Below are 18,778 nucleotides of genomic sequence, written 5' to 3' on the forward strand. Positions count from 1 at the left end.
AAGTAGAAATAACTTCTAATTAATCTACCACCAAATAGACTAACAGTAGATAGGTTGTGGCCAATTTATGAAGAAACTTGTAGAGCTGAGACGTTTAAGCTTTATCTTCAAAACAATGGGAATGGTAGGACCAAACTTATGTTTTAGAAAAGATCTAACTCAGGTTGCATTGTGAATTGTGAGGATTTAAGACTGCACACAGAGGAACCGGTTAGGAAACAAGCTGTGAGCTGGATGAGAAATGATAAGGCATATTTTAAGGTAGTGGTAAGGAGGCTGGAGGAAAAGGGATGAATACAAAAAAAAAAAGAAAACAGGACATGGTAACTAATGATTGTAGTGGTTATGTAGCTGGGACAGCCTGAAGATTAAAAGTTAATAGGAAACAGAATTGAGAGTTGCTGGTATATAGGTGGTAACTAGCCACAGGTACAGATCATATTCAGGAAAAGGAGAAAAAGACAGAACACAGAGTAAAACCTTAGAACCAATATTTAACAAATGGGTGTGGAAGACGACAACCCTGAGCAGTAGTTTGATTAGACAAAATTGAAAGTTGAGCTAAATAAGAATGCTGTTAGGAGATCTGTAGATACCAATGCTAACTATGACCAAAATAAGAGCGGCAATCCGACGTATTCAATCTGGTCACAGCACATTTGGAATATTAGATTCTATTCTGGGTTCCATATTTTGAGAAAAACACTGATGAATGAAGATCTGGAAACCATACTATATAAGGAATTGTTAAAGGAACTGGGAATTTAAAGGACAAGAAAAAATAACCGAAGGACATAATGATGCTGTTTAAATATTTGTATAGTTACCAAATGAAGAGACAGATCTATACAACTTCAGAGCAGATATTATACAGAAGTGGTTTTGGATAATATGACATCTGCCAAATCAGTTACCCCTCAATGGATTTGAATTTGCCCCTTTACCCAGTGCAAATTTAAGGGGAATTTTAATTAAAATTCACTAAACAAACCAATAAAACACTATTATCTTAAAAGAGTAAATTCCTTATAGGAAAATATTTTTACTAAGCTTATCTTTCACAAATGTGTGCTCAAAGATAAAGTATTAGCGAGGGAAAGATAAAGTATTACTGAGGGGAAAACAAAACAAACCTAACTTACTTAAGTTATATTATTTTCCTCTAAACAATTTAAAATGGAAAAAAGGTGAATTTAGAAGCTATGTAGAACAGTGATGAATTATTTAGTAGATACTATACTGCAATTAAGTACAAAAGGTTTAAAATTACTTAAAGGTTTTCATTGTTCCTATAGGTTTCCATGTTCCTAAATCCAAAATAAGACAAAAGTATTAATGTAACTGACAAAAATAAACAGTCTATTATGATATATAGGAACTATTAGTGAATAGTTCCTATATATTTACCTAAAAATTTTAAGAGTGTCATTAATTATATAGATCTTCAGGTAAACCATTTATAATCAACGAACATAGTCCTGAATCTTAATCAAAACCATAAAATGCATATAGAATATACATCTCTTAACACAATCTGCTTCTAAACAGGCCTAAGTAAAAAGACAATCTTTTCTATTGGCTTATGCCACCAGAAATCAGATAAGGAAATTTATATAAGACATTTGTTTTTCTCTAACCATAATGCATAGAATTAAGGCAGACTTAAAATAACTACTTGGGAGAATAATTTATCCCAGTTAAAAAAAATATAAATTTTCTTTATTATACTATCATCAGTTGGATTAGAAAACCACAAATGCTCAATCAAATACTTTTTCATAGTGTACATAAATGTAAATTCACAAATGTAATTAATATAACTTTATTACATTTACATTCATAAATGTAACTAACTACAAACTATGTAAATAAATGAGAACAAAATTAAATGAAAGAACAAGCTCTTCCATTTCTTCAATGATAAATATCTGGTTTAATACTTGCAGTTTCTTCTTTTAAAAGACAATTTCTATTTCTAGGCCAGATTATTCATCAGTGAGAAAACAGAATTTACTCGGACAAAACTCTTTATTCCCCACTGCCCCTCCCATCTTTCCAAGTTTCCATTCAAATTACTGTTATGTCTAAAGTAACCTTATAGTTAGAAATAAAAACCTACTTAACTAAATTCTCACTTGCTTGCTTGTTTTTACTCCATGAATCTTTGGAGGAAAGGATAAAAAGAACAGCAATATACACAATCACAGAAATAAATTAGCTTAGAACCACTGTTAAAATATCCTATTCATCATATTAAGTTCTCCTCACTAAGGACCAGAAATACAAAATCTACACCAAAACCCTGTACTTCTTTAGTTATGTGAATCCCAAACCTTTTAATAAGGCTCTACTTAATAATAGGAAATGGGCAAAGCCAATAAAGCACCTCCTATTTCTAATATGATTACCTAATTATCTGTCCTAACAAATGATACTGATAATCTAAAAATAATTCACTTTTGGCCTAAAAGCTCTTCTGACCTTCTGCTCTTACAACAAAATAAGAAACTATTTTTCTAATTACAGCTGATCCATCCAAGTAACCTCAAAGGCACAACACAAAGAGTGAGAATTAGTCAGAAGTCAATGCCACAAGTAGGGAGAGGTGAGTAGAGTTCTGCATGCCATCAAAAGAATCTCAGATCTACTCTATATTTTCTTTTCCAAATCTTTTGGTAAAATTGACACTCAAAGATGATGTGACACGTTGCTTTAATTCAAAGGAATGCATGCCTCAGACTGAACAGATCAAATTAACTTATGAAAATTAAGTTAGTATTTCCCAAGCTAACAGTAACGCACTGTGGCGGCAGGGAATCTAAATATGCTCGATAGTGGGGGGAAATAACTCGAAATACTAAACTTGCACAGATGCCCCATCAAGGGCAGTGGTGGCCCTGTACCATTCTGACACTGCATAACAGGGAGACCTGGCTTTCACTCCAGCTCTACTAGTTACTAGGGGTATAATCTTTAACAAGGTATGAACAGCTCTATGCTTTGGTTTTCTCATCTGTAAAGTGGAGTTAACAGTGCTAAAGATTAAGTAATACACATGAACAGCACTGAGCACAATGTCTCATACATAGGTATGAACACCAATGTTGTCAGTGGATATAGCACAAATAACCAAGAGTTGAGAATACTATTCATATTACTTTTCTCTCTTAAAATAAACATTAAATATTGGGATCTACATTAATTCAAAGCTAAGAAAGCAACTCAGGTCCTTCACACTAGATTTAATTTTTAGATCTTGATTCTCCTAGTACTTGTAAGGACAGAATAGAGCTAAATTCAGAAGATCGTGTTTTAAGTCCCATCTTTAATACTACTTATCAGATGAGCTTGGGCAAATCATTAATTTCTCTGTCCATTTTTAAATATATGAAATAGAAGGCATACTATCTGTTCATTCTAATACAAATGTAGAGTCAAATAAGATATGACAAAATTTAACATTTTTTTGTGCACAGAAGGGGGCTAATTATTAACTAATTATTAACAAGGTACAACAGTTTAATTATAATTCAAGTTTTCCCCATCAAAACTACAGGGAAACATCACCCATCAAGAACATGCAGTTAAGAACAAGACAAACAAATGAGAAACAAAAACTCATAGACATAGACAATAGTTTAGTGGTTACCAGAGGGTAAGTGGGGAGGGAGGGGGGAGATGAGGGTAAGGGGGATCAAACATGGTGATGGAAGGAGAGCTGACTCTGGGTGGTGAACACACAATGTGATTTATAAATGATGTATTACAGAATTGTACACCTGAGATCTATGTAACTTTACTAACAATTGTCATCCCAATAAACTTTAATTAAAACAAAAAGAACATGCAGTTAATAAGTTATACAGAAATACTAGGTTTTTATAAAAATTAAACTTATTTTTTGCATTAATGATGAACAAATATTTATAAAAATTACTAATATAAGGTAAGATTACAGTAATTCTACTAATTTGCTAAAAATATTATTCTCCTTAAGAAAAACAGCAAGTGAAAAACAATTATCAGATGCTTAATAAAAATAACTACATAATCACTTTAACTGTCCTGGAGTTTTACACATGCTATAAAAGATTCAGTCATTAAAAATGATAAAATTCAACTTACTTGTATCTGACAGTTTGAACAGTTTCTGCTGAAACATTGTTAACAATGCATTTAGCGGCACACTCCAATCCCTGCCAGACAGTTGAAAATCCTGCAAATGTATTCAAAGTAAGTAAAACTAGCTCTAAGCAAACCGACCTTCCAGGTTAAATTTCTGGGCCTTTATTAACAGGTTAAATTTCTGTTACCTTGAACACTACTAGCTGCTACGACCATGGCACCATCCAGAGGAGACTTCCCATTTTTGTCTTTTTTAAGAGATTCTGGAACTAGTTTGCTTCCATGCTTCTTGACATGTGGAGCTAGTTCCTTTCCAACACAATTTGCTACAGTGCAAACTCCATCAACTAATATAACCAGGAAAAACAACAACAACAACAACAACAAAACACTTAGAAAAAAATGTATTCTTCCCCTGATTTTACCATTCTTATTTAGCAAAATGCTTATAGAGCACCTAAAGCTGTTGTACTGCATAATGTTACCATTTCTATTTAAGGATGTGGACCAAGGCTGGCTATTTTAAATGAAGGCTATTGTTTGGTTTAAGGATGTGTTTGCAGAGCCCATTGATATTTATACTCCTGCCTCATATATATGTATATTTCATATATATATATATATATATATATATATATATATATATATATATACACACACACACACACACACACACACACACACACATGTTCTTTTTGGCAATTTGCTTAAAAAAAAATCATCCACCTTTTCTATATGATTGCTGCAATACAAGATGGATAGGTCCACTGTGTTTTCCAGCTACTATGCGTATTTGTATTTTTTCCCTATTTCAGCAAATATCTCACTGAAATAGTGGTAAGGTATGTAAGTCTATATAAAAGTAAACAACCGAAAATCTGACTCAAAAGAAAACTAACAAAAAGATAATCTTACAAAATTTAAAGGTAATCCATTAAGAAGCTATCTGACCATCTTAAAATACCAAACTTCAGAGCTGTCAAAGGAGGAGTTAGAAGCATATAACATGGGAAAGCTGACACCAGAATCACTAAGTCAGCTTTTCTCGAACAATATATCCCTCCCTCTTGGCCCTCAATTGCCATGCAGTAAACAGAATGTGTCCTATTCGAGGACAGCAAATACACTCAGGACCATTCCTTTCCAAAGGCACAGACACCTTCCTCTCCAACATATCCAAACAACCCTAACCAGTGTTTCTCAAACTTTCATATGCAAATAAAACTTACCTAGGGATCTCATAAACATGCAGATTCTCAATCAATAGGTGTGTCAAGTGCCTAGTTCAGAAAAATTGCTGTAAGGCTCTCTGATAGGTTGATGTGGCTGGTCTACAGGTCCTACTATGAGTAGGAAGGTGAAACTGCTTTGTCTTAATTCTTTACTCTTAAAGTTAAACCATCTAAATGAGCATTACGATTAACCTGGATTAAGAGATTAGTTTTCATTAACTGAAAAGAAGTAAAGTCATCTCAAGTTACTTTACCCAGGAACTGACTGACTTTTGCTGCTCCTCCTGTGGCCTGCTTTGCTATATGAAGTCCCCTGGTCACAGCGGGACTAACTTCCACTGGTTTTTCTTCTGGTTGAATCCGTTCTCGGAGTTTAGAGGCTCCCTTCTGGATTGCTTTGCCAGTATATTCAGCACCTTTGACTAAGCCCCAACTCACCCAGGAAGCACCTTTATAAAGAAAAATTTTAGAGTGTACAAATTAGGGCTGATTCTATCTTTAAACCTTTTAATAACTAACTAAACAGCAGGAAAAATTTCAAGTAGTTCAATGTTTAGATCCTAAACATGCCATAAACTTTCAAGCCAAGTTTGCACTTACAGTTTTCTGCCTAGAATCTCCACCTTTTCTAAGCAAATTCACCTTTCAAAAATGAAATCATATATCGCTCAATAACAGAGTTGTGTATCACTCTTTGCTGTTATTACAACTTATAGGTATCTCTACATGTTACCACAGTATAGATGTCTATTCAAAAAATATATGTATATACATATATATGTATATATATACATATATATGTATACATATGTATGTATGTATATATATATATATATATATATATATATATATACACACACACATTATGTATTTTTAGAGTTAACCTACAGGTTCAAAAGTTTCAAGAAGTGAAAACCAGCTGAACCTGAAACTTAGAAATCATACAATAAATCATAATGAAACAAAGGAGAGCTCAAGTAGACTAAATGACTACAATGCAACTATAACCAAGAAACAAGGGATGGAGTCCACTGATGAGTGAGGAAAATAAATGGAAATGAGATAAATGAAAAGTCATAGGACTCCTAAACACTAGATGCAAGTTATAAACAAGCTTTCACTGTGGAAGAGCATTAGACGTAATAATACGTTAAAACTGTAGATACTGCAATAGAAGGAAATATAGTATTTCATGGGTAGCTATTAAGATCTTTTAAATGGTGTGTATAGTACAAGATACAGATTTATTCTATCCAGGTTTGCGTCCTATGCACCCAGTCAGTGCTGAGACACAGCAGGCCATGAATGTTTGCAGAATAAATGAGAGTTTGGCAGATGACTTAAAATGATCTGACTCAAACCTAACCTAATCAGTTTTTGTAACCAATCCTCTACCTCCTCCCAAATTAATTTACCAGACTCTACTCCATCTAAAACGTCTGGCAGCTTAACATGTAAGTCTAGGTTTCTCAAGCCAATATTCTACACAGGTAAATTTTAAGTAGCTATGTCACTTTTTTTACCTTTTACATTCATAAAACATCAGACTGTATCTTTCACTGATCTTTACTTTGACAGTGAACAGGAGTCAATCATGGGCTATGGTGAATGAGCTCAGTTTAGACCCTTGGTTACCCATCTTTGTACAGAGCCTGAATGACTCAGGTAGAAATAGTCCCTTGACAGATCAGGTAATTTTGCCCGGGAGTAAATCTTACATATTTTCTGCACCTTTCTTTGTTACTTGTGCCTTAAGTGTTTGACGAGCTAGTTGTTTTTCATTCTACCTACTAAAAAGCACGTAAGGAGACATACACTCTGGTCGGCAGTTAAATGGTTTTAATGTCACCAACTATCAGGGGTATTACTAGAACTCTAGCCCTAAGAGTAAAGGATGGAAAGGAAAAGAGTTACAAGTCAGAAGACATTGACTGAAGTCTCAAGTAATAAAGAAGGTCTCTTAAGTGTTACCAGAATGTAGTTCTTGCTCATTTTCAAAGATTCACCACTGAGAATTCTTCTGAAATCTACAAAAGAGCTCTCTCCCTACGATTAGCTGGCTTTAAGACTGTTTCACCTCTCTGAGTAGATCCAATGTGTAGAATCTGTAAAACACCTAGGAGGCCTAAGACTGTGGCAAGTGATATTTTCCAAAGATGGTCCAAAACAGTATCTCTTATTCCACATGAGCTTTCAACATGACCTTGACATTCCTCCCCCTGAGAAGTGGGGTCCATGTCACATCCCCTTCAGTATGGGCAGGTTACTTGCTTGTAACAAGTGACAATGGAAATTTCCAAGAATATGTCAAAAAGGGTAACGCCACTTTTGCCTGTTTGCTGGACCATTCACACTTGGAACCCTGAGCTATCAAGTAGAAGCCAGACTAGCTTGAGGCCGCCATGCTGAAGAAATCAAGCTACATGGAGGGTCCACACATAGGCACTCCATTTAGCAGTCCTAGATTTTGAGCTCTCCCAATCCAGATGTGTAAGTGAAGAAGCTTCAGATGACACAGCCCCCAGATACTGAGTCACTAGTCAGCCTTTGAGTCTTCTAGCTGAGGCCCTGAAATCATGAAGCAAATACAAGCCATCCCTGCAGTGGCCTTCTGGAATACCTGGCCCACAGAATTCCTAAGCATAAACGAATGTTTATTGTTTGATGAGATTAAGTTTGGGGTGGTCTGTTACACAGCAATAGTGAATGAAACAGTCTTATAGCAGTATAAACTCAAAAAAACTTAAGAAAATGACCTTTGAATTTATCCACACATGTGTGGATATAGGCAAGTTTTCTGAATACTGAACTAATAATAGCTTAGCAGCCTATAAAGTTAGGGACAGGATAATGAGAGAAAAGGTTTTTCTTTGCACTTCTTTGAAAAATCTCTTTCAAGGGACAATCTTAAGTGTTACAATTATACTTTTTAAAGTCGGCTTTATTTTTTCTTGTCTCAAGCAGCATTTTGACACTGGGCAAGATATTTTGTTAGCTCCTAGCTAACTGATTATTTTTCACTCATTTGAGCTTGTTGGTTTTTCATGTTTAAAATTTCCTCTGCTTTAGACACCTTTATTATTTTAACACATTTTTAGTACACAGATGGAAATCTGTATTGATAGTCTTTTAAATGACTGGTGAAGATCCCTTTTTGGGGTTATGAATTTGGCTTAGTGAATAGTGACACACAATGTTTTTTAAAAACAAAAGAGGTAGCCTAAATTTGAGAGCTACTACAGTTAAAAAGCTAACATGTTAACCAACCAAAGCAGAAACTTATGTCAGTAATGATCACTCAGGTTTTAAAATAATTGATTTAAAGCCCTTTCTAACCATAATTAAACAATGGGGCCTACTTCCCAAACAGCTCGGCTGTAATCCTCATATCTTCTCACATGCTTGCATTGCTGTGTGGTTACGGAGTGCTGATTTGCTTCCAGAGATATATGAATATCTTATAATTTTTTGGTGGAGGAGGAAGGGAAAGAAGAGGGAAAACAGAAAAGAATTAAGGGGGAATTCCAAAGGGTAAAGGAAAATAACTAATTTTATGTACAGAACTACTTGAGAGATTGGGGATTTCACTACCCAAAGCTTCACTACTGAAGCTTTTCACTACCAATTTTCCAACCAGCAAAACAGAGTAACAGGCCAAGAAGAACTTACACCTCCATGACAACATGTGATGTTCTAAAAACTAGTTCCTAGTCTTGTTTAAGTATTTATAAACCGATCATTTAGAACCAAAATATAAAACATCATCTTTCTAAGTATTCTCCTAAGGGTTCCAAAGGTTTCACATTGAAAGGGGAAAAAGTTAACATTACTATAATACCTGACAAAATGTTTTGAGCCACTTTCTCACTCCATTCAGGTAATTCCTTTGCTTTTTCTTCTGCAACTGGCTCATAGGGTACCATGTGACTCAGATTAACTTCTTCACTTGAAGTACCTTTAACCTAAATAGTAAAAATGTTTCAAAATGTGAAACAGTAAAGTACTAAAGGAGGGAAAAATTATAAGCTTTATGTAATAAAATATTAAACCAACAAACACTAGATATCATTAATGAAAATACCTTCAGCCAACTTAATCCCAGTACATTTTACAACATAAAGTGCAATGCCGTAACTGCCATGAAGCTGAAAACTGTTCTGGCCTTATACACGGTCCCACTGGCAAGGAAGATTTAAAGACCAACATACGTCCAATACAGCATTTATCAAGTCATATTTAAGTTGACTTTTTTCTGTCCTTTACTAGACCATGAGTTCCTTCCTGTATTCCCCTGGGTATTGATATACACAGGGTACTCAGTAAGGTTAGATTTTTTTTAAGTTACTCAATCAGTGAGGAAGAATGTATCCAAATAAACTGGTTTTGCAAGTAAAACTATATAAAAACACAGAACCTGCCACTCCAAATGAAAAGAAATTGGGAACACAGAAATACCTGTACTTTGCTAATTTAACAGCTGTTAGGAGACCTAGAGCCAACACTCAGAAACTCAAAGTTATTAGAGGTTGGTGCAAAAGTAATTGCAGTTTAAAAAGTGAAAAAGCAACTGCAAAAACTGCAATTACTTTTGCAACAACCTAATAAATTTATTCTTTCTAATAAGTTAGGTTCAGGCTAACTCAGACCTCATATCATAAAATAACTTGAAAAGCAAACTGCCTAACAGAAATACAAAGAGAACTTCATTTAAAATATGAAACATTAAAAACGAAACAAAAAATTTACGTGGGAGAAAAAAAACACTTATAAGTAAAAAGTAAATACAAACTGAACAAAATATTTGACAATGGCCTGATGTCCCTAAAATGTCCCAACCTCCTAAAAATTGAGAAGAAAAAAGAAGAGGAACTCAGTAATAAAAATTGACAAAAAACATTAACAGACATCACACAGAAAACAAAGTTCAAGGAACCCTTAAGCAGATGCTCAACATCACTCATAATAGAATCCATGCCAATTAAGATGTTCCATTATATCCTTTCTCATATATCAGGCTACCAAAATACAAAAATCCTGACCATGCAACTCTGCAAATCAGGTTATGGGAAAAGACACTCTCATACACTGCTGCTGGGCGTGCCGAATAGTATAATCTTCAGGGAGGGCAACGCAGCAAAATTTATCAAAATTACAAACCCATTTATCTCGTGACGTAGTAACCCCACTTCTAAGAATTGATCTGATAAATTACCTACAAATATATAAATGAATGGATCTACAAAGTTATTTCCTGAAACACTGTAATAGCAAAAACTGGAATCACGCCAAATACCCCTCAATAAAAAAAATTGGTTAAAGAAACTATGATGTATTCATACAATGAAATATAAAGTGGCTGTAAAAAAAAACACACAAAACACACACACACACACAAATAAGTTAATTAATTAAAAAACAAGCAAAACAAGGAAGTGCTCTATTTACTGACATAGAAAGATCTCCAGAATTTATTATCAAATAAAACATGAATACTCCTTATGATGTTACTTTTGTAAAGAGAAGGAGAGAATAATAACAGTTTTTATTTGCTTTTATCGGCCTCAAGAAACCCAATGAAGAAACACAAGAACCTACAGTGGCAGGGGCATGCTATAGATAGACATGGACAAAGGTCGGAGTAAAGCTTTTCAGTGCATGTATCTTTTTAAATATTTGCTTTTTTAAACCAAGATACTAAATTTTTTAAAAATGAAGTTCTAAATGATACAGAAAAATTTCCAAATACATTGTGAAGAGGAGCAAAATGTCTTACATGGTGTCATTTGTATTAAAAGTTATAAATATGTGTACATACATATATACCCACAGAAAAACGTGTGTGAATACATATTTTAATATGCATAAAATGTATCTGGAAAAATAATAAGCTAATAACAACACATCCAGAGCTAGGAAGCTGGGGGACAGGCATGGGAGGCAAACTTACTTTTCTATGTATCTTTTTGTACCTTTTGAATTTATTTTTTTGTACATTGACTTAAAATTTTTTTTTAAATAAATATATTACTTAGAACCATTTTGGACTCCCAATGTCTTCATAAAGCTGGTCTAAGATGTTCAACATAAACCAGTGACACTTTACAAGTAAATGTAGAGTACTCATCCAATATTCAGTAATTCCAAAGATAGTTATTGAGCACTTACAATATGAATACAACAATGAACAATACCAAACTGCTTGTAATTCAGTACTCACACAATGCTGTTTTCTTTCAGACATTTGCTTCTATTACTACCTCTGCCTAGGATCCACTTCAATCTGCTACTCGTATTGCCAACTCTTCCTCATCCTTCAGGGCTCATCTTAACGAGCATGCCCCTCTAGGAGGAGCCTCCTCACTGCTCCCCCATCACCAGGAGCCCACACTGATCTATGAGACCATGTTACACACCAGATAGAAAGTACAACCTAGCTTTCTATATATCCTATATACCTTTATCTAATGATCACCCTGGATAAAAATGATCTCTGCTAATCTGTCCTCTCCATTAGATGGCCAATTCCTTGAGATGAGAAATTTAAACTTTTTCCACTATGCTCAGCATTCTAGCACTTCAAATATATTTACTTAACTCTAATCCAGATTTATCATTTACAGTATATCATATACTCACAATCTAAGAAATGAAAAGAACTACTAAATATATTGGAAATAATCCATTCTCTGTCCTGTTGACCATCCACGAAGAAATAAGAACTGAATAAAAATGGCAGTCTAAGGAAAAGCATACCTAACCCCAAGATCCCAGTGTATGTAGGAAGGTGAAGAACACAAAACAAAAAAGTATCTGCATCATTAACATAAATATAAAAAACTTTCAAATAGTTGCAAAACTAATCTATCCCTCAAAATATGGAATATCTTTTAAAACAGTTTAAATAACAAACACCTAAAAAGGGAAGTATTAAAGCCACTAATTATTTTTATCAGCGATCACTGTCACTCTGCAAGTTGTTTTCTTCAGTAAATGGGGATAAGATTTTACAAACAATTGAAACTGGTGAAAGGTACATTAGAGCAGAACACACACACACCGTATTGCTCTTTTACTTACTTACCTTTTTCCCTCGTTTTCCTTTAAGACGTGCATCCTTATTGCCCTGTTCCAATGAAGGACCCAATTGTCCCACATCAGAGCCACTGGCTTCCTTCAATTGGTCAGAGGGGTGTCTTGCTCTGCCAGGGATTTGGAATTCGTTCTCTCCTTCAGCCCGGTTCCAGTTGGCCTAAAGAGTAAAGGACTAAGCTTAGCTCAAATCCAGCTTTTCCCAGGTGACTTTTCCTCTATGGTACATTGTGCTCTAATAATACACCTGGTCAAATGTCAGTGTTTGACAGTCTTTTAAGCACAACTACTTTAATTTGTCTTTCCTCTATACTTCTTTTTATCTCTTCACTAAACCTCAAACCTTTAAGTCCTTTGGTTCACAGCATATGACCCAAAGCAAATTTCAAAACACAAAGCATAAAAAACTTATAGAAGTTGTTGGTACATATAAATTATCATTAAATCACATGCAGCTACATCTGAATTTAATTATATAACAGTAAGTTTTAGGGAATATATAAAAGATGAATGAGTTTAACAGCAATTAACAAAACTCATATTCAGTTTAACTATGCTGCATTTTTGGAAAACTGATTGCTCTGTTGATGGGTTTTGGGGTGTTTTTTTTTGCACTTAATACTAAAGGTATTCTGTTTACATATACTTTTCTGAATGAACACTTAAGAGCAAAAAAAGGTCAAAATTATAGCTATTAACTAACTTTTGTTTACCGTTGGAGTTCTGAGACAATAGAACCAACTGAAAATTACATGCAACTAAAAAATAAAACTCAACAGAGAAGTAAACATATAACCTAAAGGTCGGTTTAATTTCTTTCCTAAAGCCCAGTAATACAGATTCAATGAATGCTGGAGTGAATGGAGAAACAGCTTCATGATAGGTGTAGAGTACTTAATAACGTCACTTCATTCTGCTAATAAACAGCAAAGCTAAGGCTGAAAACTTCCCTAACCTGGCAAAGCAAATAAACATGCAAGTCCAAGAAGCTCAGAGAATCCCAAACAAGATGAACCCAAAGAGGCCATACCAAGGCACATCATAATTAAAATGGCAAAGGTTAAAGACAAAAAAAGAATCCTAAAAGCAGCAAGAGAAATAAAAATGGAGCTAGTTACAAGGCCACTCTGCCAAGACTGGGAGATGCAGCAGATCTACCTAACACACAGAAACAAACACAGGGAAGCAGCCAAAATGAGGAGACAAAGAAACATGTCCCTAATGAAAGAACAGGACAAAACTCCAGAAAAAGAACTAAACCAAATGGAAGCAAGTAATCTACCAGATGTAGAATTCCAAACACTGGTTATAAGGATGCTCAATGATCTCAGGGAGAACTTCAACAAAGAAAGAGGGCACATAAAAATGGAGACAGAAGCCATTTAAAAGGAAAAAGAAACAGTCAGAAATGAATCATACATTAGAGGGAATCAACAGCAGATTAGATGAAGCAGAGGACCAATCAATGATTTGGAATACAAGGTAACTGAAAACAAACAGAATGGCAAAAAAGAAAGAAGAATTAAAAATATAAGGATAGTTTAATGAGCCTCTGAGACAACATCAAGTGTATAAACATTTGCATCATAGGGATACCATAAAGAGGAGAGAGAGAGAGCAAAAAAATGAAAATCTATTTGAAGAAATAATGACAGAAAACTTCCCTAACCTGGTGAAGGAAATACACACACAAGCCCAGGAAGCGCACAGAGTCCTCAACAAGATGAACCCAAAGAGGCCACACCAAGACACATTATAATTAGAATGCCAAAGCTTAAAGACAAATAGAGATTCCTAAAAGAAGCAAGAAAAAAGCAGTTAGTTATCTACAAGGGAGCGCCCATAAGACTGCCAGCTGATTTCTCAAAAGATGCAGGCCAGAAGGGATTGGTATAAAATGCATGTTCCATGTGATAAAAAAGAAAGGACCTACATCCAAGATTACTTTACCCAGCAAAACTATCACTTAAAATCAAAGGACAAAGAGCTTCCCAGACAAGAAAAATATAAAAGAGTTCATAACCACCAAACTAGTATTACAAGAAATGTTAAAGGGACTTCTTTAAGAAGAAGAAAAAAAGATCAAAAATATAAATAATAAAATGTCAATAACTACATATCTATCAATTACCTTCGATGTAAATGAATTCAAGGCTCCAATTAAAAGTTATAGAGTGGATCAATGGATGAGAAAAGAAGACCCACACATATGCTGCCTACAAGAGACTCACTTCAGATCAAAAGACACACACAGATTGAAAGTAAAGGGATAGAAAAAATGAAAATGAAATTTTTCATGAAAATGAAAAACAAAACCGAAAAACAAAAAACTGGGATTGCAATACTGATACCAGACTTCAAAACAAAGGCTATAACAACAGACAAAAAGGATCCAGTAATTCTACTCTGGGTATTGATCCAAAGAAACAGTAATTCGAAGAGACACATGCATCTGCATGTTCACTGCAGCATTATTTACAGTAGCCAAAACATGGAAGCAACCTAAGTGGCCATCAATTTGTGAATGGATAAAAAAGAAGTGGTACCATATATATACAATGGAACATTATTCAGCCATTAAAAAAAATAATGAAATCTTGCCATCTACAAGCAACACGATAGACCTAGAGGTTATTATGCCAAGTGAAATAATTCAGACAGAAAGACAAATACCATATGATTTCATTCATATATGGAATCTAAAAAAAATAAAACAGAAACAAAATTAAAGACAAAAAAACATTTTTGGATGATTGCCAGAATGGAGGGGGTTAAGGGGAATGGGGGAAAGGGTTAAGAAGTACAAATTGGTAGTTACCAAATAGTCATGGGGATATAAAATATAGCATAGGGCATATAGTCAATAAAATTGTAATAACTACGTATGGTGTCAGATGGTTACTAGATTTATCAGGGGGATCACTTCGTAAGTTATATAAATGTCTAACCACTATGTTGTAAACCTGAAAATAACCATAATATTGTATTTCAACTGTAATCAAAAAGTAAAAAATTATTTTTTAAAAATTAAATAATTGAAAATGTACAAATTAGTCATCTATATTACAATGTTCAATTAATTCAGTATAAATCCAAATAAACTAGCTTCCAGGAACAGGAAGAAGGAAGGGAGGACAGGAGGGAGGGAAGGAGAGAGGTAACAAAAACAAAAGAGCAAAGGTTAAAGACCAAGAGAGAATCCTAAAAGCAGCAAGAGATATGCAGCTAGTTACTTACAAGGGAGCTCCCATAAGACTGTCAACTGATTTCGCAACAGAAACTTTGAAGGCCAGAAGGGATTGGCAAGAAATATTCAAAGTGATAAAAATCAAGGACCTATAGCCAGGATTACTCTACCTAGCAAAGCTGTCACTTAGAATCAAAGGAGAGATAAAGAACTTGCCAGACAAGAAAAAGCTGAAGGAGTTCATCACCACGAAACCAGTATCACAAGAAATGTTCAAGGAACTTCTTTAAGAAGAAAAATAAAAATAAAAATATGAGTAAGAAAATATCACAAAGAAAAAACTTCTCATTGAAAAACAGAAAATAAAAGCAGTGGATCAATCAACACTAAAGTTAGTACAAAGGTTAAAAGGCAAATGTAGGAAAGCATGTATAATTACCACAGTAAATTAAGAGATGCACACACACGTGCACACACAAGAAGTAAAAAATAATGACAAAAACATAAACGTGCAGGGGGTAAGTAAAAATGATTGTGATTTTAGAATGTGTTTGAAGTTAAGCTACCATCAACTTAAAATAGACTACTATAAACATGGCTTGGTATATCTGAAGCACATGGTAACCTTACACCAAAAATCCAAGAGAGAGATACAAGAAATAAAGAGAAAGGGATCCAAAAACAACACTGCAGAATATCATCAACATACAAAAGAAGAAAGCAAAACAGAGGAGAGAGCAACAGAATAAGAAAGGAACAGAGAACTACAAAACAACCAGAAAACCATAAAAATGGCAATAACTACCTATCTACCTGGTAGATCGGCTGACAAAGGAGCACACGAGGTCAAGCAAGTTAAGAAAGTTTATTGTAAGAGAAAGTCTCTGGGGCTGCGTAAAGACTGCTACAGCCCCTGAGGGAGGGCATGAGGAGGGTTACACAGGGCGCGGTGCTGACAGGGTAGCACTGTTTGAACAGAAAAGGCTGACTGCCTATAAGCCAGTAGCTGTTTGGTGGCATTTTCTGTTATTCCAACTTTAGCTCTGTCTGCAGGTGCAGGCCAACAGACATTCTGTTGTTTTCTTGCAGACATGGCACTATCTGTAAGTCAAGGTCTCTGAGACCTAACATTCAGAGACCTAACACTACCAGTAATTACTTTAAATGTAAAGTGATTAAATGATTCAATCAAAAGATGAATCGATAAAGTGATACATATATACAAAGGAATACTACTCGGCCATAAATAGGAATGAAATCTTACCATTTGCAACATGAATGGACCTAGAGGGTATTACAGTAAGTGAAAAAAGTCAGACAGAGAAAGACAAATACCATATGATTTCACTTACATGTGGTATCTAAAAAACAAAATGAACAAACACTTTGAGGGAGCAAAGCACGTTTCCCCCGATATTTATAAAGGATGTCAGAGTTATACACGGCAGTTACTCAGTCAGTGGGTTTGTTAGGAGGGAGGCAGGCTGCCATCACTAAAGGTTTGCTCACTCCTTGTCGGGCAACCTCCCGTGAGCCCAGGCCTCTGAATTCTCTACCCAGGCGCATAACTGTACCTTGCAGTTAACATTGTGTGGGATTGCTACTGCATGCACATGTACCTCTGGCTAGATTCCAAGCATCTAGCGGACAGAGCTCTGCACCCTACGCACCTGGCACAGGGTACCCAACATGGTGGACAATTAATACATGTTTGATGAAATAATGAATTGATACAGACTCTAAAATCTTGATTAATCTCTGCAAAACAACGGGGTGCAAAACACATGGCTTCAGGCCTCCGTGTGGTCTGAGAAGCAGGCCAGGCCAAGTGGTCTGCAAGATGAACTCTGCGTCCTGACTGCCCTTCGACAGCCTGTCGGCCAGCCTCACGGGGTGGTCGCACGGCAAGCCTTTACCTTGCGTCCATGCACCATCACTGCGGCATCACGTATCATCTCCATGACGCCCCTCGGGTCACCCTACTTACACCTGCACCTGCCCCACCCACACCATGGCTCCTGTGAACTCTTACCCTGCTCTCCCCCTGCTCTCCATTCTCTTCTGTAGCTCTTCTCTCCTTCTAATGTGTTATCTACTCATCTGCCTGTGTGTTTATAGATACAAGTTTGGAATTTGCTATAAATAGTGATTAAGATTGTGGGCTCTGCAGACGAACTGTGTAGGTTTATGTTCAAGTAAATTTTCAGCCTGAAGATGATCACACAAGTTACCTGGAGTCGAAGATCACACATTTGTCTCAACAGATCCTCGAAGAGTTCTCTATCATCTTCTGGTAATTGAGAAGACAAGACGACCCCTACAAAGCATCCTGATGCTTGTAACATTGTATCAGGAAACATGTAGGCGCCTGCAGTACACTTAAGAACTGGAGATCGATCAGGAACTAGTGGATACAACCAGTCACAAACCTGAAAGGATTAGTAAAAAATATACATGTCAATCAAGAGAACTAAGTTTTCGCTAAGATTTTAAAACTGTTATACCAGAAAATAAACATTTCAAAGTTTGAAATGTATTTTACAAGGCTTTATAGAACCATGAGCATCAACAAGTCCCCAATAAAAATTAGCCATTTACTAGTCTGTTCTTCCTGTAAGAAACTCACAAGAACTGTGCTAAAAAACGTTATTGCTCCACTATTGTCTTAAAACTGGTGGCCTTAAATTAGCCCACTGTTAACCAATAATGAGTCTAGCTTTAAATAAATAATGGTCAAAGTAAATTAAGGTTTTCTTCATCATTCAAATTAGACATCTCTTTGTGGAAATAAAAATCAAACTGTTTTCAAGTACTTTGCATGTATTTACTCATTTAATCCTCACAGCAATTCCATTAAGTTGGTTAGTCATTTTATATCACAAGAAAACTGAGGCACAGAAAAGTTAATTACATTGTTCAGAGTAAACTATTATATTAAAATATTAAAATATATATATATTATAAAATATAATAAAATGTGGAGCTAGGATTTAAATACATGCAATCTGGCACCAAAGAAGCCAATTATTTTAGTCAAACTCAGAATTCACAATGTTGAATAATTTTTTTTATTAAACCCAAGAGAACGTGACATGACAGGCTAGAATAAAACATTGAGTTACGTTTATGGATTCACCTACTATCT

At 35.1% G+C, this 18,778-nt stretch overlaps 1 protein-coding gene across 4 annotated transcripts in view; it reads right to left on the reverse strand.

Annotated features, from left to right (window-relative positions):
* SPART (spartin) overlaps window positions 1-18,778 on the reverse strand; it is a 69,083-nt gene that overhangs the window by 7,762 nt on the left and 42,543 nt on the right. For all 4 annotated transcript variants that reach the window (XR_013993253.1, XM_081047049.1, XM_081047048.1 and 1 more), the window contains exons 3-8: window positions 17,865-18,062; window positions 12,439-12,606; window positions 9,196-9,319; window positions 5,612-5,806; window positions 4,314-4,472; window positions 4,126-4,216 (exon numbers count right to left, since the gene is read on the reverse strand). Coding sequence is in view for 3 of the 4 variants with exons in the window: in XM_081047049.1 (XP_080903175.1) it covers window positions 4,126-4,216; window positions 4,314-4,472; window positions 5,612-5,806; window positions 9,196-9,319; window positions 12,439-12,606; window positions 17,865-18,062 (935 nt within the window). In the remaining variant the exon portion in view is untranslated. The remainder of the gene's footprint in view (window positions 1-4,125; window positions 4,217-4,313; window positions 4,473-5,611; window positions 5,807-9,195; window positions 9,320-12,438; window positions 12,607-17,864; window positions 18,063-18,778) is intronic.

The sequence above is a fragment of the Rhinolophus hipposideros genome (genome assembly GCF_964194185.1).
Source record: "Rhinolophus hipposideros genome assembly, chromosome: 4".
Lineage (NCBI taxonomy): Eukaryota > Metazoa > Chordata > Mammalia > Chiroptera > Rhinolophidae > Rhinolophus > Rhinolophus hipposideros.